The 15,680-nt window shown below is 40.0% G+C and overlaps 1 protein-coding gene across 1 annotated transcript; it reads left to right on the top strand.

Moving 5' to 3' along the window:
* Positions 1–10,217: 10,217 nt before the first annotated feature.
* Positions 10,218–15,109, top strand: LOC115676757 (protein SAR DEFICIENT 1-like). The gene is made up of 7 exons (XM_030599742.2): positions 10,218–10,484; positions 10,627–10,702; positions 11,081–11,630; positions 13,774–13,934; positions 14,043–14,240; positions 14,338–14,437; positions 14,533–15,109. Exons 1-7 carry the CDS (start codon positions 10,396–10,398, stop codon positions 14,760–14,762), a joined length of 1,404 nt encoding a protein of 467 aa, XP_030455602.1. The 5' UTR covers positions 10,218–10,395; the 3' UTR covers positions 14,763–15,109.
* The last annotated feature ends 571 nt before the right edge of the window (positions 15,110–15,680 follow it).

The raw sequence follows: 15,680 nt of genomic DNA, 5'->3' as shown, positions 1-15,680 counted from the left end.
CTCGGCGAGGCTCGAGCTCGCTGACTCGCGCTTGTGGCCGGTAGTTGGCCGTCACCGAGGCTCAGAAATCGGTAGAGGAAGAAGGAAAAAGAAATAAAAGAAAAAAGATAAAGAAAATAAAATTGGAAAATATAAAAATATAAAAAAAATTTGCCCTCGAAGACCCAGGCTTGACCTCGATATTACTGGGCCTAGCGTCCCGGGCCCAACCTTGGTGGACCCGGGCCTGGGCACTAGGGACCCAGCCTTGCTGCCAAAGGCTCGAGGATGAGCGTTGGTGTTTTCATGTCCAAGTGCCGAGTTTTTAGTCCAAATGCTAATACCTAGTCATATATTAAAAAAATGATTTTCTATTTTGGAAAAAGAATCGGAAATCATTTTCCTGGATTTTAAGTTTTGATAAGAAAATCTTTTCAGTTAACTCATTTTTCTAAACAATCCAAATGTCAGAAAATCAGGAAATTGTTTTTCGCAAAACAAATTGAGCATTAATTGTACACATAAAAGATCGATTAGAATAGTTCAAGCAAACTGGTTGGGGACGACCCGTTTAAAATAGGGTACGACTTGCCTCGGCCCCATCGAACTCGGTCAGAGCTCTCGATTGATCGGGTTGAGATGAATTATCTAAGCCCGCTCAAATGAGATTAAGATGTCAGGTTACCTATAACTATTAACAAGCTCATTCCGGTAGATCTTGTCATTATACATATTTTCTACTAATATGCTCGAGATAAGTTTTACTTTTTTTATTAATAATAGCCGGTCTAATATCATATCAATGCCAAAAAAAATAAAATAAAAGGATTGGAACACAATTGTACATTATGATATCCTGTTAGATTAACCATAACCTCTCCCCTTCCCTAGATATCTTTTCTCGGGGCAGTTATCATCGTTCTTTTTCTTTCTTTCTTTTTTATTGTTTTTCATAATTTAATAATTCCTGTTTTGATCAAGTAGTTTAATAATTCTAAGGCCAGGGATAAGTGGTAATACTTGTTGACAAGTCATTGCATAGTCCGTACCCACCACAAGTAAAGCCGCAAAAGGAATGAGATATTTCTTGGAAATGGACCCCTTGACAGATCACACGAAGTGAGCAATTACAATTAATATTTTAAAATTGTGATTCCAATATGTGCTCCGATCTACACGAATGGTGACAAGTCGTGATCTCTTGTATGGTTCATTTATTTTTAAATATATTCCATAATTGTTGTTCACTTGAGCCATGGTCTGACCATGATAGATTTGATTTGACTAATCATAATTTTCATTGCCACACACATAAGCTAGGCCACAATTAGGCAAAAAAATAGGAAAATGGAAACCTAAAGGGAACAAAGGTTTTTTTTTTTTTTTTTAGTTTATTGACACGGTTAAGTATGTGAGATTTACATTACACGAAACCGAATTGAAATTAGCTGAAAACTCATATGTTAAATTGTTCGTACATGTTAAGACGACAACACATGTACATGTAGATATTTCGGTTTTGATGAGTTGCGAGATAATCTAGGTTACGCTTGCGTTACGTGATTTAAATGAAAAGGCCATAATGATTACAAGGATTAATCGACTAAAAAATCTCAAATTGGTACACACGTGTCACATTTATCCTAAATTAATTTTCGTGTTACAAAAAATCCCAAATGTGTACACCCGTGATCATCTATGAGCTTTCATCCAATTGCCCCATCAAATTACTAACATGGAAACACAAGTGCCAAACAAATTAGATGATCGGCACGTGATGTGGATTTGATGTGAAAACTCAATATATGGATCTATTAAGCGACGTTGTTTTGGTGAAGCTAGATTTGACAATAAACAAGAGATTGGAAAGTCTACTAATTTTTCCCTAAGAGCTCATTCACATTTTAAAAATATGCTAAAATCCCTAATTTTCCCTAAGATTTTAGTAGATTTGTCACAGGCTCATCGGTTTGCATTTATTGTCAATTAAGATAAATGTGACACAGGTATACCGGTTTGAGAATTCTGGTGGTACTAATCCTAATCTTAAGTAAAGGGTAAGTTAAGTTCAACTATCTCAAATTTGACTAAAAACGCTCGAACATTGTTACATCGGATCATTGAACTACTCGAACTAATGGAGAGAAGATGTAATTTTGTGTTTGGCTTGCATCAATTCATTTCTTGTTTGAAACCTGTTTCCAATAATAGAGAGTTTGATCTTATTCGAAAGTCAAACTAAGTTAAACCCAATTGCCAGCACCCTGTATCCTATATTCTTTCATTCAAACATTGATGTTACATTTAGTCTTGTCTTGTTTTTATCGTTGTCAGATAGTAATCTCTCTGCCCATCCGTGTATTAGGTTTCTATCTTCGAGGACTTGGAGAATCACAACAAGTTCATTCAAAGAGTGAACTATAAAGTGGCGAAGTAAACACTGGTCTACAATAATTTTGTGGGCCTACAATCTTTCTCAATAGAAAAATTATCAAAAAAGTCCTAAATCTATTATAATTATGTCAATTCAATCATAAATATTTTTTTTGTACCAATTCAGTCCTAAACCTTTTGTAATTATGCCAATTCAGTCCATCATGCCACTTTTGGACGGCCGGCACTGACATAGCAATTTTTTATTATTTATTTATTTATTTTTCCAATTTTTTTGATTTTTTTTCTCTTTTTTTTTTTCATATCTTCTTGCCCGGTTGCCAGATCGGCGACCGACCAGAGGCTGAGGCCGGCGAGTTCCAACTCTCCAACCATGGGCGAGGCTGGCCCTCGCCAGCATTGGCGACGGCGAGTCGCTGGGCGAGGTCGAGTCACCGGGCGAGGTCGAGCCTCACCATGGCCGAGCAAGCTCGACCTCGCCCAGCGACAGCGAGGTTTCACTAGATTTGGGCGGCCTCGCCGTTGGTGGGTGAGGTTGAGCTCGCCTGGCCATGGCGAGGCTCGACCTTGCCCAGCGACGGCGAGGGTGGATCTAGCGAGACCTCGCCGTCGGTGGGCGGGTCGAGCCTCACCATAGCCAGGCGAGGTCGAGCCTCGCCATAGCCTAGTGTCGGTGAGGGCCAACCTCACCCATGACCGGTGTGTTCCACCTCGCCAGTCTCAGCCTTTGGCCGGTCGTCGGTCATCGGACTGGCGACCGGGGAAGAAGATAGGAAAAAAAAAAAAGAAAGAGAGAAAAAATGTCAAAAAATATTGGAAAAAAATATTTAAAAATTGCCAAGTTAGTGTCGGTCGGTACCGGTCAGCGTCCATGTCAGTGCCGACTAGCTAAAAGTGGCAGGATTGACTGAATTAGCACAATTACAAAAGATTTAGGACTGAATTAGCATAATTTCAATAGGTTTATGACTTTTTTGGTAATTTTCCCTTTTTCCATTGCATATGAACAACACTATATTTCGGACTTTCTAATATGGACCAATTTAAACTTGGAATTTATTTAATGTTAGGCGGATTCAAATTACCTTCGTGGGGTCGAGACTCGCCAACATGCCCCGCCATCAAGCCCTGTCTTGTTGCCGCCTGCAGTGCGTATCGCAGCCATCTAGCTTAGTCAGGTTTGCCACCCTGGCTTTGCACTCTCTCTCTACCCTCCTCTGTACGTAGCTCAATGGTTGCCACGCGACAATTGAGGTTGCGACCACCATGATGTGGCTCTAAGGCCCGGGCGATGTTGGTGATGGCTTAGTGGACTAATCAGTAGCATCCGATTGAGCATTGTGAGCCCATACTTGATCGTGATGTAGCAGGTGATGCGATGCAAAGGGGAGAAAAATGGCTCTATGGGTGCTGGAGGATGGAGACAATGGTGTCTTCACGCGGCGACCGTGGGGTTGGTGACGTCGATAGAGTAGGGGAAGAGGCATATCTAGAGTTCGGTCGTGGCTGGTTGTCATGTTTTCCTTGCCATTATGCATAATCAGTGAGTGATTATGCATAATGAATAAAAAGACATCATGAGTATCATAATTTTTGTACAATATCGATTGAATAATTGTTTACTTGAGTGCCTTTGGTGATGTATTCTAGCGATTTGTCTTACTTGACTTTAAGTCTGAAGCGACTTTTTCTTATATTAAACATATCTATCGTAGATTAGCTGTTCTTGCTCTCTTTCGGTACACACTCTTGTCTCCTTCTCTGATTCCATTACCAAGAAGAAGAAGGCGAAGAGGAGGAGTAACTCTCAGCTTGCTTTTGAATCATGGACCGCCCGATCTTGCCGGAGATTTGCGACAAAGGTGCATGCATGTATTACCTTCTTCTCGACGCTCTCGATCCCAATGCAACACTATTTGCTAGCTCTCTCAAATGTCACAGTCGTCCCTCTTCACATTCTTCTGGAGCTCCCCTTCTTGGAAGAAGCCTTATTTTGGCTTCCATCGAGCTCTCTTGTTGTGGAACCAAGTGGTCACATTGTATAGGTCTCTCTGTTCAGGAGCCTCAATTTCTAGCAAGCAGTAGCTGCGTCCGTTGCTCTAGCCTTAATTAGGACTCGAAAATGGACCTCAATGACCTCCACTCAGCTTCTTCCGGGGCTCTCGCTCACTTTTCTGCAGGTGACCTGCAATTTTATTAGAAATTTTGAAGTTAGGGTTTGTTTATTAGCCCTAAATTAGTATAAGTTCAGGGTTTTCTGTGACACAAAAAAAATTTAGAGTATTTGTGTCACAATCGACAAGTTTAGGATTTTTAGTAACACAAAAATGTTTAGAGTATTTGTATTTCAGTGGGCATAGTTTGGGATTTTTTGTGATATAACCCTACAAAAAATAACCCGATTACCTTCAAATTTTACATCGATTTAAAATTAGCCCTACCGACTTACCTTCCATTTACCGCGAGTACCTCAATCGCCAATCGATCTAGCGCCACACGAACCGATACGGCAGGAAATATTACGCTTCGACGGGTGATTAATGTTATTTCTCGATCAAACTCTCTCATGACGCTTTAATAATTCCAAGGCCAAAATTAGGGATGTGCAAAACGAATCACCTAAACCGGGAACTGCCCGGACCAGACCAAAACTGCCGATTTGGTCCGATTTTCGAGAGTGTCGGTCCGGTTCTCAATTTCTAAAATGAAACCAGTGTCTGGTCAGTTCGGACCAACTACATATTTTTATTTTTTATTTTTTCAAAAAAATTAGTAAAATGCGAACTAAACCCTAAGTGAACTTCATTGATATAAATTCATTGATAAAAATTAGTAAACTGCGAACTAAACCCTAAGTGACCGAGGTCCGGTCCGATCCTCGGTACCCGGTTTCACCTTGGAACTGGACCGAATTGGGAACCGATCACCCTTAATCAAAACCTCGTATACCAAATAATATATAAAATAAAATGAAAAAACAAAGAGGAGATAGTTAGCGCCACGTGTAAACTGCAGATAAACTAGCAAGATCTTGGGGACGACAATCCAACACGTAAGAGGGACCAGATAACATCTGATCCGAGGGGCAGTTCCGACATCTTACTATTTCCTTTGTGGGGTTCGAGGAAAATGACGGGAAATTACGAGGAATTTGGAGAATTGAGCCAGTAAAATTGACTTCTGCTTTTTTTAATCAGGGGTCGTTAAAATTTCATTGACCTCCTAATTTATAATATTTTTGCGAAAAAAAGTGAGAAAAGACCGCACGACCCCCGACCGTGCTTCGGCCTGGTCCAAACTGCGCGTGGCACGCGGGCGGGACAAGGAGGCGGGTCCGGTTCGGATCCTAAAACGGGCCGGAAAAAGAGAGGGAGAGAGGAGGGAGGTGAAGGTGTGAATACCTCGTTTGCTGCGAAACTCCGACCGAGTTTCTGAGAATTGGGGAGAGAGAGCTTTGAAAGGATCAAAGGGTTTGAAACTTCATTTCTTGAGTTCTTTAAGAAAAGAAATTTGACAATAAGGCTCTATTACTCGAAAAATGTGACATTTCTCAAAAATATTTTTCGATATTTGGCTGAGACATGAAAATGAATTGGAAAATATTTTCCGTCGTTTGATAGCGAAAATCTCATTTGGTTGGAATTTGTTGATGTGAGTGTCCAGTTGTCTTACGTGGCACGGCCGCGCTGACATGGATAATTTTTTAATTTTATTCTTTTCTTTCTTTTTCGTTTTCCTTCTTCCTTCGCCGATCCATAGGCGAGGGCCGAGCTTGCCGAAGGCTGGCGAGGTGGAGCCTTGCCCGAGGCTTGAGCTCGAGCTTGACGGCCTTGGGCAAGCTTGAGCACGCCGGCTTGCACCTATGGTTGGTTGCTGAGGCCCAGCGACCGACGAAGGAAGACAAAAAAGAAAGAAAGAAAAGAAAAAATCAAATCAAACGTAATGGACTCGAGCATGGGCGTCTAGGACCTAGGCTCGGCGTCGATATTATCAGGCCTAGCGTCTCAAGCCTGGCCTCGGTGGACCTAAGCGTGGTGGCTAGGGTCTCAAGCTGACCTACATGGCCCCCGGCTCGGCCTTGATGGACTAGGCCTAGGCGTCGAGGACCTGCCCCCACTGCCAAGGGCTCGAGAACAAGTGTTAGGATTCTCGTGCTCAAGTACAGAGTTGGTAGTAAAACCATTTTCGTCGACTCATTTTTCTAAGCGATCCAAACGCCATAAAATGAGTAAAATATTTTCCCAAAAAATATTTTTCATAAAACAAATGGAACCTTAATAAGTCTCGTGTACACATAGAAGATAGGTTGGAAAACTCCAATCAAACTAGTTGAGGATGACCTGTTTGAAAAAGGGTACGACTTGCCTTAGCCCCGTCGCACTCGGCCAGAGCTCTCGATGAATCGGGTTGAGATGCCTTATCCAAGCTCACTCAAATGAGATTAAGATGTAGGGTTGCCTATAACTATTAACAAGCTCGTTCCGATAAATCTTGTAGATATACTTATTTTCTACTATTACGCTCAAGATAAGTTTTACTTTTTTTATTGGTAATAGCCGTTCAAATATCGTATCAATGCCAAAAAAAATAAAAGGATTGGAACTCACAATTGTATATTATGATATCGTGTTAGATTAACCATAACCTCTCCCCTACCCTAGGTATCTTTTCTCAGGGCAGTTATCATCCTTCTTTTTCTTCTTTCTTTTTTTATTGTTTTTCATAATTTAATAATTCTTTTTTGAGCAAGTAATTTAATAATTCTAAGGCCAGGGCTAAGTGGTAATACTTGTTGACAAGTCATTGCATAGACCGTACCCACCACAAAGTAAAGCCGAAAAAGGAATGAGATATTTCTTGGAAATGGACCTCTTGACAGATCACACGAAGTGAGCAACTATAATTAATATTTTTAAATTGTGATTACAATATATGCTCCCATCTACACGAATGGTGACGAGTCATGATCTCTTGCATGGTTCGTTTTATTGTTAAATATTATTCCATAATCGTTCTTCACTTGAGCCATGGTCTGACCATGATAGATTTAATTTGATTTGATCAATCATAATTTTCATTGCCACACACACAAGCTAGGCCACAATTAGGAAAAAAGAATCGGAAATGGAAAGCTAAAGAGAACAAAGTTATTTTTTCAGTTTATTGACATGGTTAAGTACGTGAGATTGACATTAGATGAAACCGAATTGAAATTAGCTGAAAACTCTTTTATTAAATTGTTTGTACATTTTAAGACGACAATGCACGTTCATATGGCTATTTTGGTTTTGATAAGTTGCAAGATAATCTAGGTTAACTCACGTTACATGATTTAAAAATAAAGGCCAGAATGATCATAACGATTAATACCACTAAAAAATCTCAAACTAGTACAATCATGTCACATTTACCACAAATTAATTTTCGTGTCATAAAAAACCCCAAACGGGTACATTTATGACCATCTATGAGTTTTTGTCCAATATCACTGTCAAATTGCTAACGTGGAAACACAAGTGCCAAACAAATTGGATGATCGGCATGTGATGTGGATCTAATGTGAAAATTCAACATAAGGAACAAATAAACGACATCATTTTGATGAAGCCAGATCTGACAATGAATAGAGATTGGAAAATCTTCTAATTTTTCCCTAAGAGCTCATTCATGTTTCGAAGATATGCTAAAAGCTCTAATTTTTCCCAAAGAGTTTAGTATGTTTGTCTCAAGTTCATCAGTTTGGATTTATTGTCGCTTGAAGTAAATGTGACACGGGTGTACTGGTTTGGGATTTTTGGTAATATTAACCCCAATCTTAAATTAAGGATAAGTTAAGTTCAATTATCGCAAATTGGACTATAAAACGCTCGAACATTATTAAATCGGATCGTTGAAGTACTTGAAATAATTAACTTGAGAGAAGATGTAATTTTGTGTTTGGCTTGCATCAATTCAATTCTTGTTTGAAACTTGTTTCCAATAATATAGAGTTTGATCTTATTCGAAAGTCAAACTAAGTTAAACCCAATTGCAAACACCCTGTATCCTATATTCTTTCAATCAAACAATCAATTTGTCACGATCTTACATTCAGTCTTGTCTTGTTTTTATCGTCGTCGAATTGTAATCTCTCTGCCCACCCATGTATTAGGTTTCTATCTTCGAGTACTTTGAGAATTACAACAAGTTCATTCAAAGAGTAAACTATAAAGTGGCGAAGTAAACAGTCTATAGTAATTTTGAGGTCAACAATCTTTCTCCGTTGCATATGGACAACACCATATATCGGACTCTCTAATATGGACCAATTTAAACTTAGAATTTATCTAATGTTAGGCAGAGTTACCCTTCAATATGGACTCTCTAATATGGACCACTAGCCACGATGTTTGGTCGTGACTAGTGGTCACGGTTGCCTTGCGATTGTGCATAATTAGCGAGTGACTTTGCATATATAGTGAGTATAAGGACATTGTAAGTGTTATAAATTTCATACAACACTCACTTGAATATCATAATTTTTTTTTCAATCACTTGAATGCCACATCGGTTTACTCAAGTGCCTTCGACAACGTATTTTAGTAGTTTGTCTTACGTGACTTTTTTTAAAAAGATTTTAGTTTGAAGTGACGTTTTCTTATAAAAAAAACATATCTATCAATAGATTAGCTGCTCTGGCTCTCTTCCGATACACACTATATCTCTTTCTCCGATTCCATCACCAAGAGGAGGAGGAGGGAGGAGGAGGAGGAGGAGTAACTCTCGGCTTGCTTTGAATCATGGACAGCCCGATCTCGCCGGACATTTGCGACAACTGTGCATGGATGTATTACCTTCCTCTCGACACTCTCGATCCCAATGCGACACTGTTTGTTGCCTCTCTCAATTGTCACGGCACGTCTCTCTTCACAGTCTTCTAGAGTTCCCCTTCTTGGAAGAAGCCTTATTTGGCTTCCATTGAGCTCTTTTGTTGTGGAACCAAGTGGCCACCTCGACTCCGGTTTCTCTCTTTTGGAGCCTCAATTTCTTGCTAGTTGTAGCTTCTTCCATGCCTCTAGCCTTAATTAGCCTCTAGCCTTAATTAGAACTCGAAAATGGACTTCAATGACCTCGACTCAGCTTCTTCCGAGGCTCTAGCTCCCTCTTCTGCAGGTAATCACCTACATTTTTGTTAGTAATTTTGAAGGACGAGGTTAGGGTTTGCTTGTTGGCCCTAACTTAGCCCCAACTTGTCAATTTGGAGCAAGAACAAAGGGCCAACGATGTAGTTTCTATTTTTTCACCGATTGAATTTCCGCTAGTCATGTCGGGTCGAGGTATAACAAATTAATGTCCCATCGCCGACGGCATCCGAGTTAATCAATGTGGCACTTGAGAAAAAAATTTACGTCACTTGTAGTTTCCTTTTCCCGCAGATGGATTAGATGCAAAATGTGAAATAACAAAGCGGGAGAAGAAGGAAAAATAAAAAAATTATAACCAATCAGTACCGTCCGATTTGCTTGCTACTTATATGTTCAGATCTTTGAGGGTAATTTTATCTAATTTTAGAGGATCTTAATCTATGAATATTTCGCATCCCAAAAAGGTGTTGATACAAAATTTGCATGGCTTTTGCAACAAAGAGAGAGAGAGAGAGAGAGAGAGAGAGAGAGAGAGAGAGAGAGAGAGAGAGAGAGAGAGAGAGAGAGAGAGAGAGTTGACTTTTGGGGGGGAGTTGACGTCAAAGTCGTTACATCATGCAAGCATCGGTCACCACGAAGCCCCCCCGTTACCCAGCTGTTTCTTCCACCGTTCGTCGAAGCTTCAAGCAACTCCAAATAGTTTAATTTTCGTCTTTCTTTAATGCATATTCTACTCAAGCCTTATCATCTCCTTCGTTTCTCTGTCCCTCTTCAATCTCCTTCGCATAAATACCCTTCTCTCCCTTCCTAGCTCTCTCTTGCTCTTTCCTCTCTCACTCCTCTTCCTTCACCACAACTCTCTCTCCCTCAATTTGATAGCTTTCTTGGGACTTCATCAATGGCTGCGAAAAGGTTCTTCGGCGAAACCGGTTCCGACGCCGACCTGCCATCTGAAAAACGGATGCGAGCTCGACCTTCTTTCGCTTCGTATGTTTCGGTTTCCTACTTTTCTGTTCGTTTTTCGCCCTTCATTTTCTGAAATTGAGATGGATCTGTTTTCTTTCTTATCTTCACGCGAACCTATCTTTGACTTTCTCCACATAAGAAATTTCTTCATTTCTTGACCCAGTGTGATAGGAGAAGTGGTGATGGTGAACTCCTTGAAGCACCTCTGCTCGGGTTTGGAGCCGATGCTTCGTAGAGTGGTATGGTTTTATTATAATTTTCACTTGTTGATATGTTCTTCAAACTAATCTTCTTCTTTTTTAATTAACATCCATCATCAAGATATCATCTGTATTCTTTTCATTGTTTATCTTTGTTTACTTTAGAAAGAAATTAGCGAGAGAAGAAAAGGAAATGGATTGAATGATATAATTTTCATGTACAAGTGGGTAAACCCTAATGAATTATCTCATGCATCACAATCACTTAACGTGCACTATGAGTCTATGAGCTCATAATGAATCACTTTGCCACTTGAAACATATACACCGAAAACCCTAGACCATAACATTTTATGATCACAAGCAAAAAACCCTTGAATTTGTTTAGGTCTAATTGTTTTTCTATTATTTCCTCAGGTGAATGAAGAGGTGGAGCGCAGCCTTGCCCGACGCACACGCACGCTTACACGAGTTCCCTCGCTCCGAATCCAAGCACTAGAACCCTCGAGCCTCGAGTTGAGGTTCAGCAAAAGTCTCACGCTGCCCATTTTCACCGGAAGCAAAATAGTAGATGTGGAAGGTTCTCAGCTCCAGATCATAATCGTTGACACGAGAGGCGAGCAAGCTGTCCCTCCCACTCTTCCTAGCCCGATCAAAGTCGAGATCGTGGTCCTCGACGGCGATTTTCCGCCAGGAGACCGCACTAATTGGACGAGCGATGAATTTGATCGGAACATCGTTAGGGAGAGGCAAGGGAAGAGGCCTTTGCTCGCCGGAGAGCTGAGCGTGACCATGAGGAACAATGGGGTGGCTGCCATTGGGGAAATCGAGCTGACCGATAATTCGAGCTGGATTAGGAGCAGGAGGTTCAAGCTCGGCGCTAGGGTTTCTACGGGGAGCTACCAAGGCATTAGGATACGCGAGGCCATGACCGAGGCATTCATCGTCAAAGATCACCGAGGAGAATGTAAGTTGTTTGATTATTTTTCAAGTACTTGCACTAATGTCCATTCTTAGTTATGTATAGACAAATAATCACATAATCAGTCCTATTAATACGCACAACATTATTCATTCATTCATTTTCATTTCATAGGGTATTCAGATAAAAAAGAAACTTCCCACATACCACATGAAATGATCAACTTTTTGCACATGAAATGCCTCTATTGATACTCACAACCGCAACCACATACACAAACACATCTTAACACTAATTCACACGCATAATATATCATAATAAAGTTTTGGCTTGCATGGTCTTTCTTTATCAGCATCTTGGGGTCTTGAAGTCCATTGATCATTATTGGATTATATATACCAAACCGTAATTATCATTACGTGTTGCTCAAGTTCATATTCAATCTTGTTCCCACTATATAGTGTATATCATAGCTATAATTGAGGTTGGTACTTGTTAAGGTTGATATCTATTACACAATACATATCACTTCAATCATAGATTAGTAAACAAAAGAGATCAAATCTCGGTCTTCAGTCAAAAGTACCCGCGCCGGTGGCATACTGAACGTAAATTTGTCATCTTGTTCTAGAAGGGTCAAATTAGGATAGATGGTCCGATCATATAACTCACATCAACAACTAGGAGAACCTGGGTCTTGCATCATGCGGGCTCCATCAATTCTTTGCCATGTCCTTGTCCAGCTACCATGAAATGTCACCATAAATAAGAAGAGATGAAGCTACCAGTCCATTGATCTGTGCCCCAAGTTCATCGCTCAAATGGGCAGATGAAATTAGGGTTTGCCTTTGTATCCCCCATTCCATATGGAGATGGTGGTCAAATTCTAACATTATAAATCTGTGTAGTTTCTTTCCCTTTTCTTTGATTTATTATGGATCACGATACGAATTAGATCATCAGGATATTAAGTGAAAAGCTTGATTTAGCGAGAGCACGATGAAGCGTCTTTTCGCTTACTGAGATGATGATATGATGTGAAATATTCTAGATATAATAGTGCATTCTATGACGGTAGTTAATCAAATCAAACTAAAGTATATGTACTTAAAAAGATGCTCATCTTCCTAAATCTTGGTAGTTTTGGGTGGTTTTGAATAGGTGCTGAGTATTAAATTATAATCAGTAAAAAAACGTTTAGATTATTATCTAGAAACAAATATTAGGATTAAAAGTACCTGAAGCTTTTCATAATTCCTAATTATTATAGTATCTTTTATTAAAAAGAAAAACATAATTACCCTCTTGAATCGAAGTTTGATTTTTCTTCCTTTTTCTTTTCCTTTGGAATTATCCAATCATGAAGGTTGCGTCATGATATCACCCGTGGATAGCACCACCCACTTTCACTTTTTCCAAGATTAGTGCCCTTTCGTCGTCTAATCAAATCCCAAATTCCAAAACTTTAGCCACAAAAAAAAAAAGAAAAAAAAGAATCCCAAACCCCATAATAAAAAAATTAAAAAAGAAAATAAGTCAGCTACGAAACTTAGGGACAAATCTTCCTAATTCGTCCTTTTCTATGATTCAACCATCACTTAGCCTTCGTCTTCTCGCCGGCTGTAGTAGGGCCTGGTGGGCAACGCGTTGTTTGACCATTAAATTATGCAATTTTTTTTTATGGGCATTAGACTATTAAATTAAGCTATTTTCTTTTATTTAAAGACAAGAAGAGTGTTGTCGAAGCAAAGCTTTAACATCAATTAATAGGTTAGAAGATACTTTGGTACTGCATATGCGCGTGTATCTCTGTACTCGTCCGCGTCCTCCCTCTAGTTAAACAAAGAAATTTTAAATCGAGTCAAGTCAAGTCGATTATTGCGTAATTTAATGGAAATGAGTGCGAAAGGGGACAGAAAAATCAGAAGATGGCTTCTTTTATTAGGTGAGTTTTTGTATTATGAGGAGAGGGTTGGTTCTCTTCCACTTGCAAAAACAAGATTAGTCAGTAGAGGAAACTATTGAGATAGACAAATCGGCGGGATTAGCCGGATGCTTTAATTGATCGGAAATTGAGTTAACTAAAATTAAGTTAGTAAGGAGTAAAACCATATTTTCTTTTTCTCTCTTTTTCTTTGCTATATATTTCATTATCTAAAATTATCTTTTTTTATTTTGGTTCTTTAAGTGTACAAGAAGCATTATCCACCGCAATTGGGAGATGAAGTGTGGCGTCTAGAGAAAATTGGGAAAGAGGGAGCGTTTCACAAGAAGCTTGGTGAAGAAGGGATTAACACAGTCCAAGATTTCTTGAAGCTGTCTGTTGTGGACCCAATGAAGCTTAGAAGGGTACTTACACTATTCCTTTTGTCTTCTTATAATTTCTCTTAATTTTCCCCTTCAAATTTTGCTTCTTTAATTGGAGATTAATAACTTTTTATTTAAAAAAAAAAACAGATATTGGGACCTGGGATGTCTGAGAAGATCTGGGATGCAACCATAAAGCATGCAAGGACCTGTGAGAAGGGCAACAAGCACTACATTTACCAAGGGACCAACTTCAGCATCACCCTGAATCCAATCTGTCAAGTGGAAAGGGCAGAGGTTAGTGGGCAGGTCTACACCCACAAGGACCTCTCAAATAACATTATCAGGGTATGCATTGAATCTTCTCAGATTGTTTCATGCTCTAGCCCAAGTTTTGTAGAGCCATGTTGTCTAATTTATGAGTTTTATAATATGGCACTTGCAGCCCTATATTGAGAGTTTGGTCAGACAAGCTTACTTTAATTGGACCGCATTGGAAGAGACTGAGGTTCCTTACTACCCTGAAGCAGCTCAACTAACACTAGGTACCACATAATATCTAATTTGTCTATGTAATCCATATATATATTTATATCATATTTTTTAATACCCAGTTTGAAATACGTTGTCTTTAATTCAGGTGAGGTGGAAGATCAGTACCCCACACACTATCTCCTGACAGATAAAGCTTTCGAGGAGTACCTGCCGAACAATCATGCACAGATTGGGGCTGGTAATGATTGGCAGATAACCTCACCATTTGTGGCCGCCCCATTTGAGCATGCTATCAGGTACAGCATCCCAGAGACATCGTCCTCATCTGATGGTAACAGTCTTGCACCCCCAAGGTCTTTCATGGATGGGAGGTGAATTAGGGTTCGATTGATGCACTGAAGTCTGGTGTATATAGTCAAATCGTGTAATGGGGGGGAAACGCCATGTGAGGCAAGCAGTTGCAGCTAGAGCAATGGCATACAGGAATGTCTTTCCCCCCTTTTTGTTTTGTCAATTTTAGGCATAGGATACTGCTTTTGCTAGAAGTTAGGGAAACTCAATTTGCTCCAGCTTTGAATAAGTCAATGTCAAATAGAGTGATTGTTAATTTCAAGCAGCTGGTTTACATTCTCTTTTACCCTGAAGCTGATCAGCAACAGATGTATCTTCATTGCTAATGCTATATCCATGTGATCTCGAATAGATTCGCTGTCTTTTCGTTACCGTGGTTCTCAAATGGCGTCTTCGGTCTGCTGTTCGTACCTCGTTCATTCGGAGCCCTCGGTGTCGTTACTTGAGATCTTGGCAATTCTTCATCTTCATCGCGACATATATCCTTGGACCACATTAAGTACCTGTTTGCCAGAAAATAACATTCTTGTTGAATGACTCTAGACCTCTAAGGTTCAGCCATTACAGCGGACGAGTCGAGCTATGACATCGTAACTGCCATGAATTCCAACAGTAGGCTTCTGTAACAAGAGAAATCCTGATTACAGGAATCAATCCCTATGCTCCTGCAGTATTCCTACACGACAACCGAATTAGGGAACAACGATACTGCGGTATTGTACCGTTAATGCCTTTCCTACTTCAATTTCTTTCTTCTATCTTGACATCATTAAGTCTTTAGCGCAGATATTCAATTGGGCCAAATGACTTGGTTGTGTTTCCGCGCTCTGTTTGTCGCGATTCTCCCTCGAGGTCGGGATTCGAGGGAGCGGGTTTAGTGACTTGCCAAGCGGGAACGGGCGGTCCCTCAGAAACGGCTGCTTGAACTCCTGCAGTTGCTTG

The sequence above is a fragment of the Syzygium oleosum genome, unplaced genomic scaffold (genome assembly GCF_021117445.2).
Source record: "Syzygium oleosum isolate NSW1041296 unplaced genomic scaffold, Sole_v2.1 Sole_v2.17, whole genome shotgun sequence".
Lineage (NCBI taxonomy): Eukaryota > Viridiplantae > Streptophyta > Magnoliopsida > Myrtales > Myrtaceae > Syzygium > Syzygium oleosum.
Note: the sequence above shows the minus strand (reverse complement) of the source record. Positions and strands in the feature narration are given on the sequence as shown.

What these genes read in the sequence shown, in the direction of transcription:
- LOC115676757 (XM_030599742.2), top strand. Translation starts at nt 10,396, where the DNA reads ATGGCTGCGAAAAGGTTCTTCGGCGAAACCGGTTCCGACGCCGACCTG. An exon ending in CAAAGATCACCGAGGAGAAT is followed by an intron (nt 11,631 to 13,773) that starts GTAAGTTGTTTG and finishes TGGTTCTTTAAG; the next exon opens with TGTACAAGAAGCATTATCCA. An exon ending in ACCCAATGAAGCTTAGAAGG is followed by an intron (nt 13,935 to 14,042) that starts GTACTTACACTA and finishes AAAAAAAAACAG; the next exon opens with ATATTGGGACCTGGGATGTC.